The sequence below is a fragment of the Ictalurus furcatus genome, chromosome 10, assembly GCF_023375685.1.
Source record: "Ictalurus furcatus strain D&B chromosome 10, Billie_1.0, whole genome shotgun sequence".
Taxonomy (NCBI): Eukaryota; Metazoa; Chordata; class Actinopteri; order Siluriformes; family Ictaluridae; genus Ictalurus; species Ictalurus furcatus.
In genome coordinates, this window is record NC_071264.1 from 17,423,000 (window position 1) to 17,447,554 (window position 24,555).

General features: G+C 36.4%; 1 protein-coding gene across 2 annotated transcripts in view; it reads right to left on the reverse strand.

Moving 5' to 3' along the window:
• Positions 1–727: 727 nt before the first annotated feature.
• The window catches only part of si:ch1073-396h14.1 (disintegrin and metalloproteinase domain-containing protein 10), a 31,640-nt gene continuing 7,812 nt past the window's right edge, over positions 728–24,555 (reverse strand). For both annotated transcript variants that reach the window (XM_053635092.1, XM_053635093.1), the window contains 11 exons: positions 20,322–20,401; positions 18,613–18,735; positions 16,930–17,022; positions 16,627–16,795; positions 7,291–7,454; positions 4,710–4,881; positions 3,716–3,860; positions 3,218–3,401; positions 2,781–2,880; positions 2,205–2,425; positions 728–1,128 (listed from right to left, as the gene is read on the reverse strand). In XM_053635092.1, the coding sequence (XP_053491067.1) occupies positions 1,012–1,128; positions 2,205–2,425; positions 2,781–2,880; positions 3,218–3,401; positions 3,716–3,860; positions 4,710–4,881; positions 7,291–7,454; positions 16,627–16,795; positions 16,930–17,022; positions 18,613–18,735; positions 20,322–20,401 (1,568 nt within the window). In that variant the 3' untranslated portion in view covers positions 728–1,011. The remainder of the gene's footprint in view (positions 1,129–2,204; positions 2,426–2,780; positions 2,881–3,217; positions 3,402–3,715; positions 3,861–4,709; positions 4,882–7,290; positions 7,455–16,626; positions 16,796–16,929; positions 17,023–18,612; positions 18,736–20,321; positions 20,402–24,555) is intronic.

Genomic DNA, 24,555 nt, shown 5'->3' on the forward strand with positions numbered 1-24,555 from the left:
CCCACTGGTATGAAGCACTTGAATTATTATTTATTCTGATCTTATTTATTTACTCTAGTATTTGCATTTGACCTTACTGTAATGTACATACTTTATAGTATTGTATTGTATTATTGTAATGCATTCAAACCATTCTTCTTCTTCTACTTCTCTTCTTCTTCACAAGCACTTCAATTTGAACTCATGGTTGTTTGATGCATAATGAAAAGGTACACATTTAGTAAAGGCCAAAGACTGGATGCTAGCATGTTAAACAGCAGTGCTGTGCTCTGCTCCTGAACCTAGCACTCAGAGAAACTTAGTCTCAAACCACGTGTGCCAGAGCTGATGAACCAAACCTTAGAAGACTGAACTGAATAGTGGATTCAGTTAGAATAGATATTAGGTTAAATTATATTATTAGAGATTAAATTCGATATTGGGATAGATTTGATTATATATTATATTAGATTACATTAGATATTAGATTAGACATTTGTTTATATAAGATTAGATATCAGATTAGATATTAGGTTACTTTAGGAACAATTTACATTGTTAGAAACCTACACGCTCCACATAAATGGACTAAAATATATGTGTAATCATTGATAATGGTGAAGTTTTCTGAGAGGATATGTTTATTTAATGTTTGTGGAAGGAATGTCCAGTGTCAGTGCCATGCAAGTCATAAGAGTAAGTAACTTGAATTATTCAAAAAATTGTTAGCCTGCTTTTAACACATACACACACGCGCACACACACACACACACACACACACACACACACACACACACACACACACACACAAAGTGGAGGGAAGTAGAAACACAGAAATAAAATGTGAGCTGCATGCATAGGCTAAATTTAGTCAACGCATAGTCAGAGTTACGAAGATTAAAAATCAGTGCCTATAATGAGCGTGAGCACAGTGCACAGAAACTCAGATATACTGTCAAATATATAACATATATACAGTACATGTGCATGTATTAGTGTTTGTATTGTCCAACAGACATATTTCCAGCTCAGTTAATGTGTCGTCTTTTCTCTGTTGACACTCTCAAGTGTGTGTCCAAACAGACAGACAGTGCCAGCCATTACTGCCGAGACTCCCAGGACGCCCAGCAGGATTGCCCACCAGTGGGCCTGTCAAACACAGCACAAAAGGAAGGTATTAATATAGAGCAAGGATGATTGGCTAACCTGAGTGACAACTGGCTAACAATACAAATTCACAATTTTATTATTGACATCTGTACATTTTTAACTTTACTTAATTTTTCTTTCATCTAATACATTGCAACATTGCAAAAGAAACCTTTCTACTCACTACATTTTCAAATATCTCTACATTTCTCTATATATTTGTAAAGTCCAAAGGTGACTTTTAGCATCAGACCACTTTAATGATTGAAATTCCTAACAAATCTTAACCTTGAAAGTAAGAATGACATCTAGTACTCATCTCTGAAATCTCTACACTGTTACATGCACTTCGTTTTTATCACAGCAGTTTGTATTATGACAGATAACGATTGGCATTCAGTGAATTGTCACTGTCACAGTCAGAGATATTATAATGCTAGCTAAAATTTGAGAGATTAGAAATAAAGTTGTTAGTTAGCCCATGTTTCTTGGTTCCTTGATGAAAGAACTAAATTTTTCATCAGGAACTAAAATCAGTTATTTTAAATTTCTTGTACTTTTACTTTCATACATTGAACTTTATGAATTGAAGTTTCTAATTTTCTACTTTAACTTGACTGAAGAATTTGAATCTGTACTTCAACTTATTTTCTTGTCATTCATTTATTGAATAAATGAATTTCTTAACATATGTAAATATTTGTATGAACATAAGATTCAACAACTGAGACATAAACTGAACAAGTTTCACAGACATTTGACCAACTGAAATGGAATAATGAGTCCCTGAACAAAGAGTGGGGTTGGGGGTCAATATTAAATGACTCCAGTTGTCCAAAATGGCCACCTGCATAATGCCCAGCTACACTGTGAAGTTTTTTTCTTGTTTTTAGATAACAGTGGATCCCACTGTCTCTCAAACCACATCAGGAAGTACTGGATGTGGTTTGGGGCAAATATTTATTTAGAGAAAAAAAGATTTTGAGTAACCTAACTTTAGAGTAGCTCCACTGTAGCTGTAGTACATTGTAGTTGCAATGCTGAGGACTGAAACAAGCTTCTAAAACATGTCAAACCTTCATCCAGTCTGCTACGTCATCGAACTCGCGCAGGTTCAGGAAGGAGTTTTTCAGTCTGGCGATGGGGCCGTCTGCATCCAACACACGACATGTCTGGAAATGATCGCAGTAGCCCTGGTTTTTGTAGCATGGAGATCCAGGCACCAACGCCACCCGCTGTCCCTTAAAGTACATTGAGAGCACTGAGGAAGTGGTGCTTGCACATGTGTTGGGGTTTCCTAATCACAAAGATTATTGATTAGCCTGATTAGTAATGAGAGACAGTAAGATTATTATTAATAATCAGGGGTAGGGGAAAAAATGAGTAAATGTACTTCTTCAAAATACTTAAGTATCGTGTACATTTTTTAGAGATATGTAATAGTAAAACTTATACAGAAGTTGTACTTTGAGCTTTAAGAGCATAATTTATTGTCCAATGTTAAGTCATTGATTGTCTATACACAAGCATATAGACATCAGTTACGAGCAAGATGAAAATAACTATGCAACAACAACAAACAAAAACAGATGCTGGTGTTCATAAAGTTGGTTGCAAGAAATACTATAAGTTTAATGTTTCGCAGTGTTAACCTCTCTGTTGGCAGCACAAGTGACATCTTTCTTTCTTGTTCTCCCCCGGGCAGTCACACTGCTCCAGGCCGTGTAGCACACACAGGGAGCCTGTACATTCCTGCGCAACACATGCAAAAACAGCAATAAAAAAATCACAAATGCCAGATTTGCTATGACCTTTCCAACTTTTTCAACAGCTCCATATTATATAATTCCCATTCGTATTTCTCAGGCCATTAGACCCCCACTCTAAAGAGTCATATGTTCATATATTCACACTCTCTTACAGGCCCATATTTCTCACATAGCCAATATTTACTACTTTCCTTGCCACTCTTTTGGATTAATTTTTTTTTAAATACAACAACAAAGACAACAACAGGATATTGGTGATTTAAGGACACATTGTGTATATTAAACACACAGTCTGAGACATGAGATAATGTTGGACACACCCCGTTAAGACAAACCCGTGTGCCCAGACTGCACACTGTCATGTTTGGCTTGGCAGCAGGTTGAGGACATGTGGCAGAGGTTCCTGTGCATACGCTTTTCATCCGACACTCAGAGTATTCCTCACACAGCAGTCCAGAGGTTTTAAAGACACAACCAGAGCTGCAGCACAGACCCTGACTAGGACTGAGGGATGGGGAAAAAAAAACAGAAAGACATAAATCACTGTTAAATGAGAGTCTTGAACATTTCTCTGTTCACTTATATCTATTTCTTCTATTTCTGATTTTCTAATACTAGAGTATTTATCCAAGCCAAAATGTTAATAAAAAAAAAACACTTTTGACTAGCAGTATCTATGGTACTGTATAGCAACTTTCAGATATCCATTGCTAAGCTGGTATGGAGAAAACCTGAGCTAAGAACCATCTAAAAGGAATCCTGAATGAAATGCTAAATGAAGGCTATGTGTGGACCGACCAATGAGACGGAATACCAGCCTGCATTGTTTGTTCGGTTTTAGCCGACATTGAATTCCTATTGGCTCTCTTGAACTGTAGCAACACGGATCACTTGCATTGAATCCTACATCACATTCCTCTCCTTTCTCCACGATCCGGTTTCCACAGATTGGTTGATCGCTGACTGGTGGGTTACAACACACACACACACACACACACACACACACAGTTCATGTGAGTTCTTTTCAAGTCAATCATTTGTAGAGATTTCATTTGCAGATTTCTGTGTAACAGCAAAACACAAAGACAAACAAAAAAGCAACAGCAAATCAGAAAACAAAAATGAAAACACAACAGCAAATTAAGGAACACATCAGAATGAACATCAGAATGTTTTGGACATGGCATATATATGAGTATCACAAGGAGAAAAATAAAAATAACTTTTCGGTTATCTAGTTAGCCTAAAAAAAAAAGATTCAATGCGATGTTACTTATGTTATTATAGTGAGGACTAATTCTTTCTTCTGACTAAAATGGCTTGGTTTTTTTTCTTTTTTTTTTGGTTTTGCTGTTGCGTTTTCTGATTTACGGCCCTGTTTCCAAAATAACTGTACAGTTTCTGAATTTGCTGTCCTGTTTTGTAATTTGCCATCATGATTAAGAATTTGAATTATGTTAGGTAATGTTTCCAAATTTGCTATTGGGTTTCAGAACTGGCTTTCATGTTTCCAAATGTACTTTTTTGCTTGTTGTATTCTTGATTTGTCTTATTGTTGTTGTTGTTTTCACATAAAGGCCAACTTCCAGATTGTAAACTGAGACATGTTCAGACAAATGATCAAGATCAGGAACGGGCCGTACAGAGGTTTGACTCATTGTTTAATTGACAGATTTGTCTAACGAGTTTGAATCAAGTGTGGTAGATTATTGATACACAGAAATATGCAGCGATGTGGCACTCCAGGTGTGCATGAGCCAGCCCATCCCTAATCTAGCAGCTTCTTCTGACTTGTTGAGTTTGATGTCTCACCCACAAAGCATTTGTCCTTATTGATCTTCAGCAATCGGCTCATGTGCCGGAGGCTGCACAGTGAGAAACGTTCGCTGTTCTCCTTCACCTCGTCTGCAGCATGTGGGAACATCAGGAAGTGTCCTTTACCTTCAGTGATTCCCAGATCACCACAGTCTGCACCTTCATCATGCTAACATGCAAACATAGAGACAGTGACCTTGACACTGAGTGTGGGTTTACTCGGGTTATTAATTGAATCAGGGTATTAATTTTATATAACAACAGCTCTGACCATAATGCAGCTTCAAATCACAGGTTTATATTAGTGTACTTGTTCTAATATAAGTTAAATAGTTATATATAATATGTAACTTAGGATGGATGGATGCTATTCAAAACAATTTTTTTCAAAAGCTGTCACTGTTTTTTATCCTTATGCTGCCAAATGTGTCAAACACTACAATAACAATTTTGCTCATCACAAACATTAGCTGTGCTTGTTAGTGCACAGGTTCTGAAGTTCTCTGCTCAGTTAAAATTTGGCAATGATAGGTTCGTGCTGTGGAGTCTATTTTGTGAGATCATTAATTGCGCTTCCCAAACCAGTTTCATACAAAATAGTAGGAGAATCTTTAAAAAAAAATAAATAAATAAAATAGAAATGTCACACCCCCTTTAAATGTCATACATTTTGTAGTATTACAACCTGGAACTGAAATGGACTTAACTTGTATATAAATTTTATATCATGAATCTACACAAAATAGCCCATAATATTAAAGTGAAATTAAAAATGTGTATAGTTTGCAATTATTATTTATTTATTTATTACAAACAAAACATAAAAGATGACTGCATAAGTATCCACCCCCTAAATTAGTTCTGCAACCACGTACCATCAGAACTCAAATAATTGTTGAATGGTGTCGACCTGTGTGCAATTAATGCAATCTTAATATAAATACACCTTTTCCTGCACCCCGAGTTTATTAGAGAACAAGCCTAAACAAACAGCATCATGAAGATCCAGAAGATATCAAAACAAAGCTGTAACAAAGTTCTGGAAAAGTATCAAACAAGGTTTGGTTAGGGAATAAAACTCCTGGTGAATAATTATGTAAGGCACTTTAATTGCAATCATGAACAGCATCCAGAAGAACTAACCATTTAAAAACGTTTTTGAGTATTATTTTTAGATGAATATATTTATTTTGCTGAAAAACTTAGAAAAGACTTCACAGAAAGGAATAAGAGAACTGGGACACAGAAAAACAGCTGGACACAGTTGTGCATCAGTGCCTTCTAACTACTGACACAAGTAGCTTAATTTATATGGGACCCCGAGAAGGCAGGGTAAGATCAGGCAAAGTCATGGAAGGAATCTTCAGTCAGCACTGGTGTTGATGACGCAGGTACAGTAGAAAAGCGTTTAAACAGCTCGGGGATAGGTCACATCACAGAACAGTGGACAAACAAAAGGCACATGACAAAGCACCCAAATGACCTTTAACAAAAAACTTTCAAAGTACAGGACAGTTTGCCAACATTACTATGGAACTGTATTTTTTCTTCCCTTCCCCGCCCCCTTTTTCCCCTTTGTTTTCCACCAAAACTGTACCAGAGGTTCCAGCTGTATGTCGTTTGGTACCAGCTCAAAATTGCCTCCAAGTACTTGAGGACCATGTTGTGCAAGATTAATACCCCAAATAAGTAAGCAACAACAATCTTATTTTCACCAAATCAGCAGAAATTTAAATACTTTTTAGTTTTATGTAGGCTTTTTTTAACTTGTCATTTTTCAAGGAACATCTTTTATTAAACATTCTGAACTGATCTGTTAACTTGTTTTTAAACATGACATAGACTATGAAAAAACTAAACAAAAACAAACAACAACAAAAAAAAAACACCTAAGTTTTCCTTAAGGCCATGGTTCTCAAAGTGGCGTCCATGAAGCATTTAGCTGCATCACTCTCTTAAATTAAGAAATCTTACTTTAATCCTCAGAATTTAGTTCATGTGTTAATGTTAATGTGAGTAATGTGTTTTCTGTTTATGAGACCAGTTACTGTGAAACAATTTGTTGAAATGGAGAGAATAAGCTTTTTATTTGCATTTCTTTCAGAATTGTGGAATTAATTATTATGAATTTAAAAGAAAGTATAAAAGGCAGAACCACCAAACTATCAGTATTGGTATCGGCCGATATCACTCTGAATATTCGGTTATCGTATCAGCTGAGAAATTTAGTATCTGTGCATCTCTAATTATTATATTTTTGATTTATATTCATTATTGATTTAATATAGGTGACTTGAATAGGTTTAATCCAAACCTCAATAAATAAATAAAAAACAACACAGTTTTTATTAAAATTACTTAAGATTCAACTACATATTATTTATAAACTGTGTTCTGTTACTGAAACCTCTATGGCTTCAATGAATACCCAGAATAGTATTGCACACATTTCAATAATAAGCTTATTTAATCTTATTTAATAACAGCATGGCTGCAAAAAGTTTGGAAACCACTGTCCTAAGGAACCATAAAATTCTGGTCATCTCATCGTTTGATAGTGAGAAGATGTTGGACTCACAGGAGCTCCCACGCTGTGGCCAAGCTCATGAGCGAAGGTCAGTTGGACGAACTTTGGCAGAAGGTAACGTCCAAAGTTCTTGAGGGTGATCATACCAGTGTTCAGGCTGGATGTCTGACCATCCATAGTGTGTATGGGTTTGGAACAGATCCCACCCCAGTTATCTACAGAGGACAGAGAAAAATGAAAGGAGGTATGAAGCTGCTGAATTGCAATTCCCATTCCTTCATGCATGACAGCCACAGTTACAGTTAAACACTCAAGTTGCACTGGCTGACACAGCTTGCTATATTGTGCAAAAACAACAACTGTGTGTGCAGAACTGTAAGAATATTTTTATGGGATTGCTCTTTCACCATTTTTTGGCCATGTTCTTAACAAATCCTTTTGGTGTAATTCAGCTGGAGAATTGTGACTCTCTGTCCAAGAAACAGATCAGTTGCATTTCCAAGAAACAGATCTGGCATTTCTTCTCTCACAAGCAATTCTAATGTATTTTAAATAATACCTAATATATAAAGCCATCCAGAAATCCACCATAAATCACTAACAGATGGGCTTTTTTTCTTTTCTCCACAGCACCATTCAATGATGTCATCCATCCTGGGGGAGGGGGAGCTTGGGTTCAATCAGTCTCTCTAAACTGGAGTCACAGTTATTGATCTGTTTTTTGATAATGAATGCTAATGGCTACACTGATCTACATACGCTGGGGGTCAGATAAGTCTGTAATCATGGACTACTTCCATTATTATTTTACAGATTTGAGCCAGCTAAATAATGCAATCAATCAGGGTTGCCAGATCTTCAAGACCAAAGATATCCCCACAAAATTAACTATGCCAACAAACCCAGTCCAATTCCAACCCAAAATCGCATAATACAATTTTAATGAAGCAATGTTTATTAAAACTATGTATATTTTCTAAAGAGTTCTTTTAACCAAATCGTAATATGGTCCCAAAAGTACCAAAAGTTCACAGTTCACAGTCTATTTTTTTTATTCCACAACACTGTTGAATTCTCAATTGGTTTGAAGCTGTGGTCTACTCTTCAACAAAAGCAGCTCTAACAGTAGTGTAGCTGCAAATCACAAGCTTATATTAATATGCTCCTTCTAATGCATTATCATTTCTATAGTTACAGCTTGCACAGAAACATGTATGATAGACCATCCACATAAACAAATGAGAAAGTGTATGATAGTACACATAGTATTGTGAAGTTTTCCATGAAGAGACATTTAACATTTAACATTTTTGGAAGGAGTCCCCAGTGTCAGAACTTTGTAAGAGTCAGAAGTAAAACTGTAATTTTAAGCTTTCCAGCACAGGGAACTCTTCAGGACAGAGAGCCTAGCGAATTCTCTGTAACATGACAAGTTGAATGATTTTGTCTTATCACCTCCAAAAAATGGGGGGAAAAGAGAGAGGCTGGTGAGGGTACAACTGTTTAAAGCTGCTATAATGTACTATAACATAGTGTAATTGTACATTTTAATGATACATAAGTAACAGACCAAGCATTACATGGCATCGGCAGTTTAATACAACAGGGAAAGTGTGGATCTGGCAACCTTTTCACTGATAGTTCTTAATTATAAAGCCAGGTGTGCTGGAGCTAAACTCTGTGGGATTGAATGTCTCCTAGTATGTCGTTCGGCTTCCGAATGAACCCTTCAGAAGATTTTGCAAATTTTTACAGCATATTTGTTTCCACAACGTAGCTCTATCATGTTGATTTGAGTAAACAGATGTACATTAGCCACAGTTATGGAAAGTACCTACTTAGTATACTTCCGTTTTATTTTGGTGTATTTGTACTATACCAGAGAATTGTTGAAAATGAGTACTTGTACTCTTACTTAATCAATTTCCAATGAAAAAAAATTAATACTCATTACCATTTTTATTTAGACCTTAAAAATACTAATTACAAATCTCAAAGGTCTCTTCTTGTCTTATCCAGCCAGTGACTATGTGTTATTTATCAGTCGAATGAGCTCCCTAGATGACAAACTCTGTCTAATTTGAAAAAAAACATGATGGAAGTTTTGATAATTTGCTTGTATTTGCTAATGCCAGGTTAGACTAGCATTGATTCCAGTAGCCAACATAATCAGCTAGGCAGCAAGTTAAATTCTAGCTAATGGTAAATATTGCTGACTTACAGGATATTTGACTTCTGATTAATTCATTAGCAAACTATGTAGTCTTAGTCATGCATATGAGCAGCAAACTTACAGAGACTGAATCATGCTTTCAGACAAAATGGCATAGTTGCTTTAAAATGAAAATCATCTTCTAAAAGTTTTAAATAAGTATTGAAAGTTACTTTTTGCATGAAAAAAATTACATTAACTTAATTTAATCAGTAAAAGAAAGATTTTGCTTTTTACTCTTTAAGACTTGAGTACATTTAAAAATAACAACTTTTTACTTTCACTTGAGTAAAGTTTTTTTTGCTGGATATTTCCTAGTAAAATTTCTCCATACTTTTTCCACCCTTATCATCAAATAATTATCTTGCTCATGTGTTTGACATTTTAAATTAAGCTACTTGTCTCAGATGACTATTTCATACCAATAAATACTGGGATATACATCAAAATTCAAATAACATCCATATGGCTACAAAATAATAAGTACTTCAACTACAAGAAAGTTCATTTGAGGTATTGAAGGTTGAATGCATCTTTCCCATGGCCAGGTTTACCCCCTTTCTCTACCCCCTTGGCAAGCTTTTCGAAAGCATTCATGTATCTTTGTACCAGTTGCCTAAGAGAACAACTGGGCAGCTTGTGGACACTCTTCTGTACCAACAATTTCTTTCTCTCATCCCCTTTACCAAGCCAAGATGCACTAAACAAGATGGATAATTTCTTCACTTTTACATAAAATGTCTACAGATTCATAGGAAAGTGTGTTCATTAGAAAGGGAGCTGATGGCAGGCTGACAGAATTGAAAGGGGTACAAATCAGGACATCTATATTCCTGCCCAAATTTCTTTTCCTCCATTTTAAATGAGACCTCAACTCATTAAGGAAGTAAATTTAACATGAGATGACAGGAGAATAGTGTGTGGCCTGGGTCAGGGATTCAGCAAGACAAGGGTCGTACTGTTACAGGAAAATAATTAACTGTGTGTTGTGCTGAAACAGAGTTACTAGGACTACCCCACTGTTGATTACTTTTCAATAAATGTGTGTCTTGAAGGGTTTTATTCCTCTTATACCCTTTTAACAATAAAGAAAATAATTTATAACCATTTATTAAACAATGGCATGTCATATGTTTTATATACTTATAGTTATATTTAATGTTGTGGAACCTCTGTTAGTTCCAGCTTTCACCTACATTTTAGCGGCTATATACAGTAATTCCCTTGACAGCCTGTCTGCTTGTTCTCTCTTAAACTTTATAGGACAAATAAATGCAGCTTGTCAGGAGATCAAAAAGTGTCAACTCCTTTGTCCTGAAGACGTTTCCAAGCCAGAAAATGTGCCAGTTACAGCTATACCTCTGACTGTTACACTGGAGACTCCTCCCATAAATGTTAAATAAACATCTCCTTACAGAAAACTTCACCAAGGATTACACACATTTTTATCTGTTTATGTGGAGCATCTGTTATACAAGTCCCTGTGTAAGCGGTTACTACAGAAACAATAACATATACAAGTAATTGAACAATAACATAAGAACGAGTGCATTAATATAAACCTGTGATTTGTAGCTGCACTACTATCGAAATTAGAAATTAATCAGAAATTAATCAACACCTTAAGACAAATCAGATTTGAGGATTCAAAAGTGCTGTGGTATAAAAACCATTATCATGCTTTTGATGCTTTTAGGACATTATGAGGCATAACTTACAGCCTAGCCTTCAGCGAACCTTTTGAGTAGTTACAGAATGTTGCAACAACATTCTCTTTTAGCTGTGAAGGGCCACACTAGAACAGGTTTGGTGATGTTTGATGAAATAAATAAATAAATAAATAAATCCTAAGAGACTTTTAGGATTCAGTGACTTTTCAAGGGCATTACCACTGTAGGAGGGAAGAAATCACAAGCTGTGCAGCTTTCCATCATTTTCTTTTAAGGGCATGCTAGGATAGAAAAAATCCACAAGGTGCCACATTCCAGCTATATGAGTCAACGATGCGTGAGGTATAGCTGCTCCAAAATGGTTGGTGGGAAAACAAAGTGTTTCCACTGGGATTCAGAGTTATATCTCAGCTACATGGTATCTATGTAATGTATCTTGCGAGATGGTTTGCCGATAATTAGTTTGTTGTATGTTGTCTCTTAAGGGTGTTCATTTGTCTGCATTTATCTAAATGGTATCTTCTCAGTGCTCAGAATGAACATAGATACACTAGATAGATGGGTCTGACTTTGTATCACTCAAGATTGTTTTAAAAATTCGAACTGAATAAGGAACACAACAAAAACTTCCGGCTATCTCAAACAATCCTGGTTTCCAGAGTGACGTTATAAACTAGTTGTTGGTGTGTGGGTGCTAAGCATTATATACAACCCCATCATGTTAGTCAGCGTGATATGGCAAAGTATAAATAAGTCCCGTTGCTCATACCAAAGCCATGAAGGTCCTTTGTTGTGGTAGAACATGGGATTGTTCATGGGAGGTCTGTGGGTTTACTTTTCAGTACCAAACCCAGATTAATCCAGTTTATTCATCCAAAATGCAAAACACAACAATTCTGCCATGCCGATATGAGAATCACGTTTGATCATTTAACCAGTCTGGAAAAAGTCATGACAAAGGCAGTGGATGGAAATAAGTTTACTGCAGGTTTTGTGCATAAACCTGTCCATGTGAGCCTCTCACCATGGAGACTAATCTGTCGTGAGGAATGCGGTCATTCCTTGTTTCTTGTTTCTGATTCAAATTTGGGAATGAGGGAGGCAGGGATGGTAGGTCAGGCCGCATACCTTTCTCAACACTTCAACATTTGTGACGGCTCACGCCCCTGTTTTCGACCAATCACGTCTTGTGTAGGGGACAATGATAGTCTAAGTAGAGTATAACCTCCTGCTGAGATGACAAGAACAAAACAGCTAGCATTGTCACCAAGCCATAACAGAACAAAATCTAATCTGTAATCAGGATCAAAATATTAGTGAGGTCCACACTGCAGAAATGCAGAAGTGCATACTACATCAACTGCTAAATTGTAATCTCCATTATATTATGCTTCCATTCTTCCATAAACTGCTCACTCCTTGACATCATATTAAACGTACATAGAGTACAGTATAAGAGGTCCATTGAAATAATTTTTTCTACTTATTGAAACCTTGATTTTTTTTTTCAAAATTGAAGATATACTGTATCTCTATTCCTTACTTTATTTTTCCTTGCATATTTCTATTTTAAAGAACAATAGAGTAGAGATCTTACTATTAATACATCGTCTATTCTATCTTATAGATAGAACTGAGTTCATTGTTTTGTAAGAAATAGATTTTTCATTTAACAAACTTGTACAATATGAACAATATATTCCAGGAAAAAGATTACATATAGCAATTACTAGGAAACAAATAAACAAAGCTTCAAGAGGCTTAATTTCCTCAAACACTGACCAAGTGATAAAAGCACAAAGCACAATCTAAAGCCCAAAGAACAAATCAGTAATTGAAAAAGAACACACAAAAATTCACATCACGCATTTTCGTCTCTGTAGAAAGCCATTAAAAGTTAAGTGTTGTAGAATGTCCCGTCCCTGACAGCACACAAACCCCATCTGTAGATAAAAAAAATGCTCAAGATTCACAGTGCCAAAGCACAAATCATAACTAAAAATATAACAACTCATTGACTTGGATGGACCAACCATTCTCTGTTGTTGACTTATATTATGACATTTCATTTCTTTTCTATCACCACTATAATCAAGTTTATGTGATATTTATGGCCTTGAGGATCTAATGGGCAGATCAGATGATACAGTGGTGCTTGAAAGTTTGTGAAACCTTTTTCTATATGTCTTCATAAATATTGCCTAAAACATCATAAATTTCCTAAAAGTAGATAAAGAGAACCAAATTAAACAAATGAGATACAAATATTATACTCGGTCATTTACTTATTTATTGAGGGAATTGATCCAGTATTACATATCTGTGAGTGGCAAAAGTATGTGAACCTTTGCTTTCAGTATCTGGTGAGACCCCCTTGTGCAGCAATAACTGCAACTAAACATTTCCAGTAACTGTTGATCAGTCCTGCACATCGGCTTGGAGGAATTTCAGCCCATTCCTCAGTATAGAACAGCTTTGACTCTGGGATGTTGGTGGATTTCCTCACATGACCTGCTTGCTTCAGGTCCATCCACAACATTTCAATTGAATGAAGGTCAGGACTTTGAATTGACCATTCCAAAACATTAACTTTATTCTTCTTTAACCATTCTTTGGTAGAACGACTTGTGTGCTTAGGGTCATTGTCTTGCTACATGACCCACTTTTTCTTGAGTATAATTCAGAATTCATAGTTCCATCAATGACGGCAAGTCACGCTGTCTCAAATGCAGCAACAGGTTCAAAAACGATACTATCACCACCATGTTTCACACATGGGATAAGGTTCTGATGCTGGAATGCAGTGTTTTCTTTTCTCCAAAAATGCTTCTCACTTTTATTTTGGTATCATCAATCCACAAAATATTGTTCCAGTAGCATTCTGGCTTGTCCACGTGATCTTCATCAAACTGCAGATGGGCAGCAATGTTCTTTTTGGGAAGCAGTGGCTTTCTCCTTTCAAGCCTTCCTGGCACACCGTTGTTGTTCAGTGTTCACCTGATGGTGGACCCATAAACATTAACATTAGCCAATGTGAGAGAGGCCTTTAGTTGCTTAGAGGTTACCCTGGCTTCCTTAGTGACCTTGCAGACTATTACACTTCATTTTGGAGTGACCTTTGTTGGTCGACCACTCCTGGGGAGGGTAACAATGGTCTTAAATTTCCTCCATTTGTACACAATCTGTCTAACTGTGGATTGGTAGAGTCCAAAATCTTGACAGCCTGATGAGCAACAACAACTATTTTTCTGAGGTCCTCAGAAATCTCATTGCCATGATACACTTCCATATATATGTTGTGAAGATTAGACTTTGATAGATCCTTGTTCTTGAAATAAAACAGAGCACTCACTTACTCCTGATCATCACACTGTTTGATAAACACCTGACACTAATTTCATCTTCAAATTAACTGCTAATCCTAGAGATTCACATACTTTTGCCACTCATGGATATGTAATATTGGATCATTTTCCTCAATAAATAAATGATCAAGTATAATATTTTTTATCTGTTTTTATTTGTTTAATTGGGTTCTCTTTGTCTTTTAGGATTTGTGTGAATATTTTATGATGCTTGAGGTAATATTTATGCAGATATATGGAAAATTCTAATGGGTTCACAAACTTTCAAGCACCACTATATGTGGATGCATGAAATAACGTATGAGATGGTATAAGGTATAGGTATTAGATTAATATAATAAAAGCACATAAAGGAATTTCTGACAAAGGCTTGACTTCAACAGTAGAATGTGAAAAGGACCTGAGGATGTCAAGTCCTGGCATGTCGTTAATGAGGAATGTTAATAAGGGTGACTGGCTCCAAAGTACAAAAACGGCCCACAATGAACACTCATAAAGACTTTGTCTGAACTGTGAGAAGGCAGACAATGATCAGATCACAGTGAATGTAAATAGACCAGGGCTTATATGGAACATCTGGTTAACTTGTTTAATGATGTTGCATGTGCAGGATAGTTCCGTAATTAGTTACATAAGAAGTCTATATGGGTTGTTTCTTTGAACTTTACATTATGCCTGCTTTTATCATAGAAAGTCCCTTATCACACCAGTTTGCAGGAGGAACTATCTGAAGGTGGATGATGTTATCAGCTTGCATTCTTTCCAATATAATGTTGCCTCAGGAACAACTGCAGACAAAAGGAACATTCCAGAAACTTTTCCACATTGAACTCTAATTAGGATCTGAAAGCAGGAGCACAGTTTGTAATTCGCCCACAATCCTCGTCTGGAGAAATTTCCCACAGTTATCATAAATCAGAATGTTATTGATAGAAAATGTTAATGATAGAAAATCATTAATTTTTCACACACCAGGGAAAATGTCATTTCTTAGATTTGATATTCACACTCATTGTCTGCATTGAATATTGCAGCTAAGCAATGTGATTACATTCAGTACTGCATGCATATTCATATAGTTATACTAACAATGCATGAACATTTGATGTTACAGGGAAAGAAGTAATAAGTGCTAGAAATGTGATGATGGGGACGTATGATGAGGTCAACTTTAGGATGAGTTTCATGTTTGTCCAGAAAATTTTATTGTATTTCAAACCACAGATGAATAGCTACATGTAGATACACCCTAATAATCTGACTGATAGCTCAGTCAGAATAGAGTAAACTAATTGAGGTCAATGAAAAAGATATTTCTCATTTCTAATCAAACAAGCTGGATAATCCTATAAAAAAAAAACTGTTGAGATAAATAATAGCTGTATAAGACTTTGTGCCTGATTACTTTCACTACCTGTGCATGTGTCTATGTGTGTGTCTATCTGTGCATGGCTTTTAGTGTTGATAGAAAATGAGTAAAATCATTATACCAATGGATAAGGTGTGCATTTTGTGTTATTTTCAACAACCAGAGCATCCTTGCTTGGGCAAATATGAAATTGTCAAGCAACTTTGTGGTAGCCACAAACCCTTCTTCTCGCTGTCCATTCAATAAACTTTGTTGACATTATGCTGAACCAGAATTAATTCAATCTTGTTAAAAACAGAAGCCATTAACAGCTGCTACTCACTCCTTGTTTTTATGATAAAATTGACACTAAAGCTTGCTCCCTGTACCTGCATAGCTTTGGATTGGATTACATGTACCATGCATATAAACAGAGATCTACACACTGCCAAGTTTAGGATCCATATAAACCAGGGGTCTTCAAACTCATCTGCAAAGGGCTGGCTGGCAGCATTCATACCAGCCAAACACACTTGATAGTTGATGGAAGACCAAGCCGAACTGATTAAACAAGAGGAATCAGCTGTGGTTCCTGCCTGGTTGGAGTGACAGCCTGCAACCATTCCAGCCCTTTGTGGATAAGATTGAAGTCAAATTTCAGATTTAATTTCCTGCTGCTCTTTCCTACTCAAATGCCATATGCAAAAAAATTTATGTGACACGTGTGTGAATAAATTTGCATATGATCATAAGCTAATGATACTTGTGAGGAACTGAACACAATCATCTCACCAGGTTTCCCCTCCCAGGCCAGGCCGAGGACGCCGCTGAAGTCACGGCTGGTCAGCAGGTAGGATAGGCAGTAGTTTCCCCAGTTCATCTCTGAATAAAGACTCAGTAGCTTCTCAGGGCCGATGAAAGTCTCTTGCATTGGGTCAGCTGGGTTTTTTTCTGAAACAAACTGAAAACAACACTCTGTATGCTTCCATTTGTTGCTATGACAGTGGAATTTTCAAAACATTTGTTGTTACAGGAACTGAACAAAGCAACTTAGGTGAATGTTTGTGAAATAAGCAAAATAAGAATAGATCTTACACTCATCGATTTCACCTTGAAGTCAATTACTTCAATCCCATCAAACTCAGCCTTGTGAAATATATTGTTTACTGCTTTCATGTATGAGGCGACCTGTGAAAAGGCATGGAGTTCAAATATAGGCATAGAAATATATAAATATACAGTACAGTACACTATAAGAGCACTAAAAGCCTGCTCATGAAGAACTATATAATCTCTTATTTTTTATTATCTTTATGTATTTATTTATTTTTTTTGTTAGAAGATTTACTATGTCAACTTTATCAGTGATAGTAAAGCCAATGAGCAAGACTGAAATTTTACAAGATGTAAATTATTTCCACACCACAGTGTAATAATGATAATAATCTTTATTTATGTAGCACTTTTTGTTTTGATTCAAAAGCTCAGAGTGCTTTACATAAAAGATTAAAAATTACACAAAGAATAAAATAATAAGCAATGCCTATAAGGATAGAGGAAATTAGACAACACTTTAAAATGTTTTTTACAGAACAACGCATCATACTCATGCTATATCAGCTATAAACCGTCATTCCATCTACAACCTCTCTTTTTTTCTTGTGAAGTTTAAAAGGAGAAAAATGCAGCTTGCAGCATAACTGAGAAACAGCAAAAAATAAATGTAATACTTTCCACCTCTGTCCCCAATAAAAGCCTGTCCACTGGGATTCAAGTGAATTGCAAAAAAAAAAAAAAAAAATTTATGATTGCAGTAGGTTTTGCTGAATGGTTTGTGTCACAGTATAACCCAATTCTCCTCACAGTAAAGGCTAATTGATGGCCTGATTAGTATGACTGCAAAAATTATGGTCAGTCGCTGTTATCAAAAAGGGTGTTAATGTTACCAAACAAGTAAGGTATATGAGGACATCTTTCTCCAACTTCAAAGGGTAGCAGATGAGCTACAACCAGTAGTACACTTAAAAAGTGTCATACAATATACAATAGATGTGTCTAATAATGTAGATAGGTATACTTAATAAACTGATAACTGAGTCAAAAACTGACAGTAGATAGTTAACAAAAACTGCAGTCACTTTTATCAGGTCATTTGGTAAAATGTAAGAGTAATTATATGAATGAAAGCTCTGTTGTTGTAACAGACCTGTGACGGAGGTAAACAAACTACTGGAGTACAGAGTGAGCCAGCGAGTGGGCGCTGAGCCCATGAATGAACTTTTATCTGATATTATTAGGATAGCAATATCCTTACATAACGCCCAAACCAAAAATAATACACGGATAAGTGACCTCATGTGGTTTGGAAGCGATTAAAGGGACGCGAATGCAACATTCCTAATCACCATGGAGCACACCTGTCTTATCTTAAGCATACAAACATCGCTTGATGTCCGATTTTTATGTGATTTAGTGGAGACAACACTGGGTTCCCAGAATCACAAGGACGTGGGGGGTAATGAACTTGGCAGAACTTGAAAGAGAAATTGAGAGACCTTTATGTTCTACACCAACCATTTCCATGAATCCTCCATTTAACCATTATGGAAAGCATTTTTATATAATGCAAGGCGAGGATAAATATACACAGGCATATATAAATACTATAAAGTACTTAGTTTTAACTGAAAGAACGGTTTATGGTTAGCACCCTGAGGTCATGATATCAAGGTTGCATTTGGGTTGAATGACCAGTGTGTACTGGATTTTTGATTTCACCTGGGCAACGACGGCCTCGATGCTGCCAAACCTCTGATAAAACAAATAGTCCACGTGCAGATGGAGGAGACAGCTTGTCTTGGACTGGTCTACTGTACGTTTTGACCTGGGCACTGGTTCATCCTGTGGGTTGCAGGACACACAAATATAAGTGTCCAATTTTTTGCAGAGGAGTTACTATAAGACAAGTAGGACAAGGGAATTGTCCACATCTGTTTAGACCATATTTACAAAGGATCACAAATACAGTGGAATTTACAGGTCGCCAGACAAGAGGGTTTGTTATTGTCATTAAAATACCCCAGAAACAATGGCTTTTAAATACTGGAACGACTTCATAGCCCATTTATGAACAATAACTACTGTTAAAGTCATTAGCATCTGACATAAAAAAAAAAAAACCTTCAGTTAAGGGATTGCATGAAGGTGTGACAATATATTATAATGGAAATCTGGAAATGTTAATAAACAACTAAATGTGAAGAATACATTCAAAAAGATAAAGATGCCAACTAAACTCATTTCCTAATTCTACCTAATGCTATATATTTGCCTACATTTGTTTGGCCTTGCAATTATTCAAGCACAGATTGGAAAAGTAATTTTAAAAATTGTTGCTGTGTACAACAAACTGAGAAAGCGTGTAGCTTGCTAGAGTTTCACAAACCAGATTTTTAAAGACTAGGATGCAGTGAACCTCATGAAACATTTGGATTCAAATAATGAACCAAAACATGGCTACAGCAGGATCCTTGCTCAGGTATGAAAGGCTGATCACACTTGAGGGGAAGGCTTCGAAGTTTAAAGAGAGGTTAAAGGTCACATCCCGTAAAACCACTGGACGATGTATATGAACCCTCTTTGAAGGGGTCTCATCTCGTTACTTGCATGAAAGAAACAGGAAGCTCAGACTTTGGTAGAATTTGTTATTTTGACAGGTGGATAAAATATCTATTTAGCTTGGGTTTTAGAGTGTCTTCAGCATGAGAGTAAAAGCTTAAACATTAACTAAGGTGCAGTTTTTGAGCTTACATTGATGTAAGATATGTTTGGAGAGGAATCTGACCTAGCAGAAAGGTTACACACACATAATTTTGAAGCCTAATAATAATTTACAGGATAGTCCAATTTAGCTAAAGTATTCATTTTACATGGTTAAAGCAGCTGTCTAATGTAGCTATGGCCATCAAGAGTTAGATTTAAACAAAAAGAAAAAGGATTTTATATATATATATATATATATATATATATATATATATATGTGTGTGTGTGTGTGTGTGTGTGTGTGTGTTTGTGTGTGTGTGTGTACATATTTTTTGGGGGGGGGGGCTGACATAATTATTAGTTAAATCAAATTGGGTCACATAATGGTAATAAACATCGATCAGAGAAAATGGGAGAAGACTGGGCCACAGACACAACTCTCTACACACCCTTCATGTGCTGAAAAGCTGACAAAAAGTGTGCATACAGAAATACACAAAGTGTCCAGCTAGTTTAACAAATACAAGATACCCTGGATATGCCCAAGGTTCATGAGAGAAGCTTCTGAGTTTATGTCCTGATTAAAGAATTACTTCTTGATGAAACTGTTTGCTGTTTGTAGCTATTAACGCACACAGGATGGGAGTAGAGTCAGTGGAATGAAACAGAGTCTGTATATAGTGTGTGTGTGTGTGTGTGTGTGTGACAATGACATCATGTCTGACCTGTCTGAGGCTTTGTATGAGACTCTGCAGCCGGCCCGTCCCACAGAATCCAGCACGGCTGCCTTCCATGGGAAAGTCATCTGCAAACACACACATGCATGAGATGATGAGAACATGATCACAACATTTTCTCTACAACTTTGCTCTCTTGATTTTACTACAGCAGCATTTTTACAGCCCCTTCAGTTTTAGTTATAAATTGGGTAAGTGTGAGGTAGAAACCCAAACTTCCAGTTAACTATGTGTAAGAAAATAGTAAGTACCAGGGTAGTCTAAATAAATTTCACTAAAGTTTCTGACCGGTTCTTCCAATTAAGAAAAAATGCATATAACAAATTCCCCACTAGGGTTGTAACGCAACATCACTATCTGTGTCTGTGTTTGTTTAGTGCATCAAATTTCTGTGTCTCTAATCGGATTTGAAATGGAAGTGGATGTGGTCTCTACCAGATGTCATCAGAAACTTTCTGGAAAGCTTTCTACTTAATGTAACTGAATAAGCTAGCTAACTATCTTTCAAAACAAAAACATTGTTCCCAGATCAGGAAACAACAATAGCAAACTAGTAATATTTTATGAGATTTTATAAGATTTAAGAGATTTCTGGGGTTGTCACATTCTGCAAAGATTAGAAAACTTCACTGGACATGCTAACATAATCTACTACAAAACTAGGATGCAGTGCTTCTGCTCTTCAAAATGTAAAATTCCTTTACTGTAAGTAAATTTCATTATAAATACCTGTATGATTTTCTGGGAAGATTTTCTTTTATTAATGATGGAAAACATTCATTCTGAACAAGCATTAAAATTAATATGCTTAAAATTATTTAAAAGGTGTTTTTTGGAGAACTCAGAAGAGAGATGCTGCCCTGTGTACAGTTTGAGGTCTACATGGGCTATGTGGAGCTGTGGCTCTATGAATAAACCATATTTCTTTGATGAATTTCAGGCCAGTTTGTATAGAAATACACTATATGGCCAAAAGTTTGTGTACACCTGACCATGACACCCATATGTGCTTTTGAACATCCCATACCAGATTTAATCCCCATGTGCTGATAACCTCAAGTTACCACTGACGATAGAACAAAAAATTTAATAGTGCCTTCTCTTTGAATCCATTTTGAATGTACTATCTGTTATATCCCTATCTCTACAGTATATCCCACAGACTAATCTGGCTAAAAGCTCTTGGCTGACATTCCAGTGTTCTTTATTTAAAATATCTGGGTATTTATTATTTTACCTTGCCAATATGTCAAACTTAGATTACTGTATGCTCATTACACCATAAAGGTACAAATTAAATAGAACAATATTACACAATGTACTAAAACATGTTATAGTGTTATGATTGGGTTTGTATTCAGACAGCAGAAGATCCCATGCCAAATATACTCAAGTTTAGAGACATCAGGGTTATTATGGAAATGGCAAGTGTATTGTCTGAACATGGCTCAATTTTAAGCAGACACATTTATAGTTTTCATGGCATTTTGAACCAAAAAAATTGCCAATATGTAACCAGCCATATCTAATATGTGTTTCATTTTAAGGCCCTTTACTAACCCAACTGTATCTTCGGTCCATGTCATGCCTAAGATTTTGCTAAAGCAGCTTTGTTCTGGCAGCTAGATTCTGCTGGATGAAAGTTGAAAGCATGATTCAGCACTCATTTGCTATCTGGGGTTTCTCAATTGTATCACAAAGGCCTCAATGCACATTGGCAAAAGTCTTTGGGCTTTTTGAGAAATGTTCCAGCTCTGATTGCAGGGATACAGAATGAACTTCAGTCCTGGAATGTTGCGTAATTGGAATTTGTTGCTTTGAAAAATGTTGCTTTTACTTAAAACAGATCATTGTAGATAATAGATCAATTGATATTGGCCCTAACTTACACTGATAACAAAAATTTTAATGGACTTTCATCAACCTGTTATATATTATCTAATACTACATCAGTGCTCATACACACTGAGAAATTAATGGTTATAAAAGACGTATATCAATAGCCCACAAGCAGACCCGGCAACAGTTTCTCTCCTGAGGCAGTCAGATTACTCAACACCCTGCTGCCTCCTAATGCTCACCTGTGCTAGTCAAACACCTAACCCAGTAGAGCACATACCACTGCACATGCACTAACCCAGTAAGACTCTGTACTACTGCACACTGCACTTTAGCTGCATCAGTCACTTTATATTATAGAACTGCCAGTATTGGTGCTATACTGCTACATTACACAATAGCTTACTGTTTACAGTCCATGTCCTGTGTATTAATTGTCTTGTGTATTTACTGTACTGTGTATTTATTATTTTGTTCTGTGTATTTATTGTTTTGCACTCAACTCACACTGTTGTGTATTTGCAGTTTATGTAGTCTTGCATACTGTTCTGTGTTGCACTATGATCCTGAATAAACGTAATTTCATTCCAATGTATATAAGCGTAGGTGTTAGAGCGAGTTGTCCACCAATCATAGGGTTGGTGGTTCGATTCCCGGCCCACGAGTCCACACTCCAAGTGTCCTTGGGCAAGACATTGAACCCCAAGTTGCTTCCAATGGCAAGCTAGCATGGCAGCTCTGCTACCATTGGTGTGAGTGTGTGTGTGTGTGTGTGTGAGAATGGGTGAATGAGAAACAGTGCAGAACCGCTAAGGTTAAAAAAGCACTATATAAGTGCAGACCGCTTAAATATGGTTAATGGAGATCTACTGTCGATTATCTTTTGAAGTAAATTATAGCAGTAGTTGGTAGTCATAAATCCTTGTTGAAACCACTTTATATCTTTAAAGCCTCCTAATACATTACAGCAGTAATCTGGTAAAGGTCTGACAGACTAGAAGTTGGCAGAACAGCAATGTCATGATGCTCCTCTCATAACTGACCATTCAAATAGAGAACAGGTCTGAACAGATCATGCCACCCCAGTGTACAGCAACCAGCCAAAATAAATCTATTCATACTAATGTGGCAGGACTGAGTGAAATGGAACAGAAGGGGCTGTACCTTGATCTGGAAAGTGAGCCAAAGAACATGAGGGTTACTCTCAGCCACTGACCCATTTATAAAAATGACTTCCAGACTGTGGATTGAAGCAGCATGCCTTTGCAAGATGGGACCTAACTATTTGCCTGAGCAGGGAACACTGGAAATGGGGGGGGGGGGGGGGGGGCTTACATCCATAATCATAAAATGAAACTGTTGGCTAGTAAAGATGGCCCTTCCATTTTAAGTATTGACAGCATAATTTGTGTTCTGAACCAAAATGCTAATGTGGCTATTAATGATACAAGACTATTATGGTATTGTTTGAAGCAAATAAGAGAGGTCATTCTCATGAAGCAATATGAAGATAGAAAGAAAAAAGAAAGAAACAAAGAAACAAGAAAACAAAAAAAGACGTTAATGAATAGAAAGAAATAAAAATATAGACATGGAGAAAATCTCAAAAAGATGAAAAGTATGGGTCTGCAAGAACAGATTGACTCAGAGAAGAATAAAGCAGTGATGTTAAACCACTGTAAACATCTGTAATTTAATGAACCCATGTTATATATACATATATGTATATGTATATATACAGTATCTCACAAAAGTGAGTACACCCGTCACATTTTTGTAAATATTTGATTATATCTTTTCATGTGACAACACTGAAGAAATGACGCTTTGCTACAACGTAGTGAGTGTACAGCTTGTGTAACAGTGTAAATTTGCTGTCCCCTCAAAATAACTCAACACAGCCATTAATGTCTAAACTGCTGGCAACAAGAGTGAGTACACCCCTAAGTGAAAATATCCAAATTGAGCCCAATTAGCCATTTTCCCTCCCTGGTGTCACGTGACTTGTTAGTGTTACAAGGTCTCAGGTGTGTTAAATTTGGTATCATCGCTCTCACACTTCCTCATACTGGTCACTGGAAGTTCAACATGGCACCTCATGGCATAGAATATATATATATATATACACACACACACACACACACACACACGTATAGAATAAAGCAGTGATGTTAAACCACTGTAAACATAACATAATTTAATGAACCCAATGAACCCATGTTATCATATATATCATATATTACAGTCTGAGACAAAGTGGTAAAGCAGAGAGGAGGAATATGATTAGAGTCTCACTGAACCTGCTGACCTGGTGTCTCTGAGCCACCAGTGTGTCAAACAGCAGCCCGTGTGATCGAGTTGTGTTCCTTCCACATGTGACAGA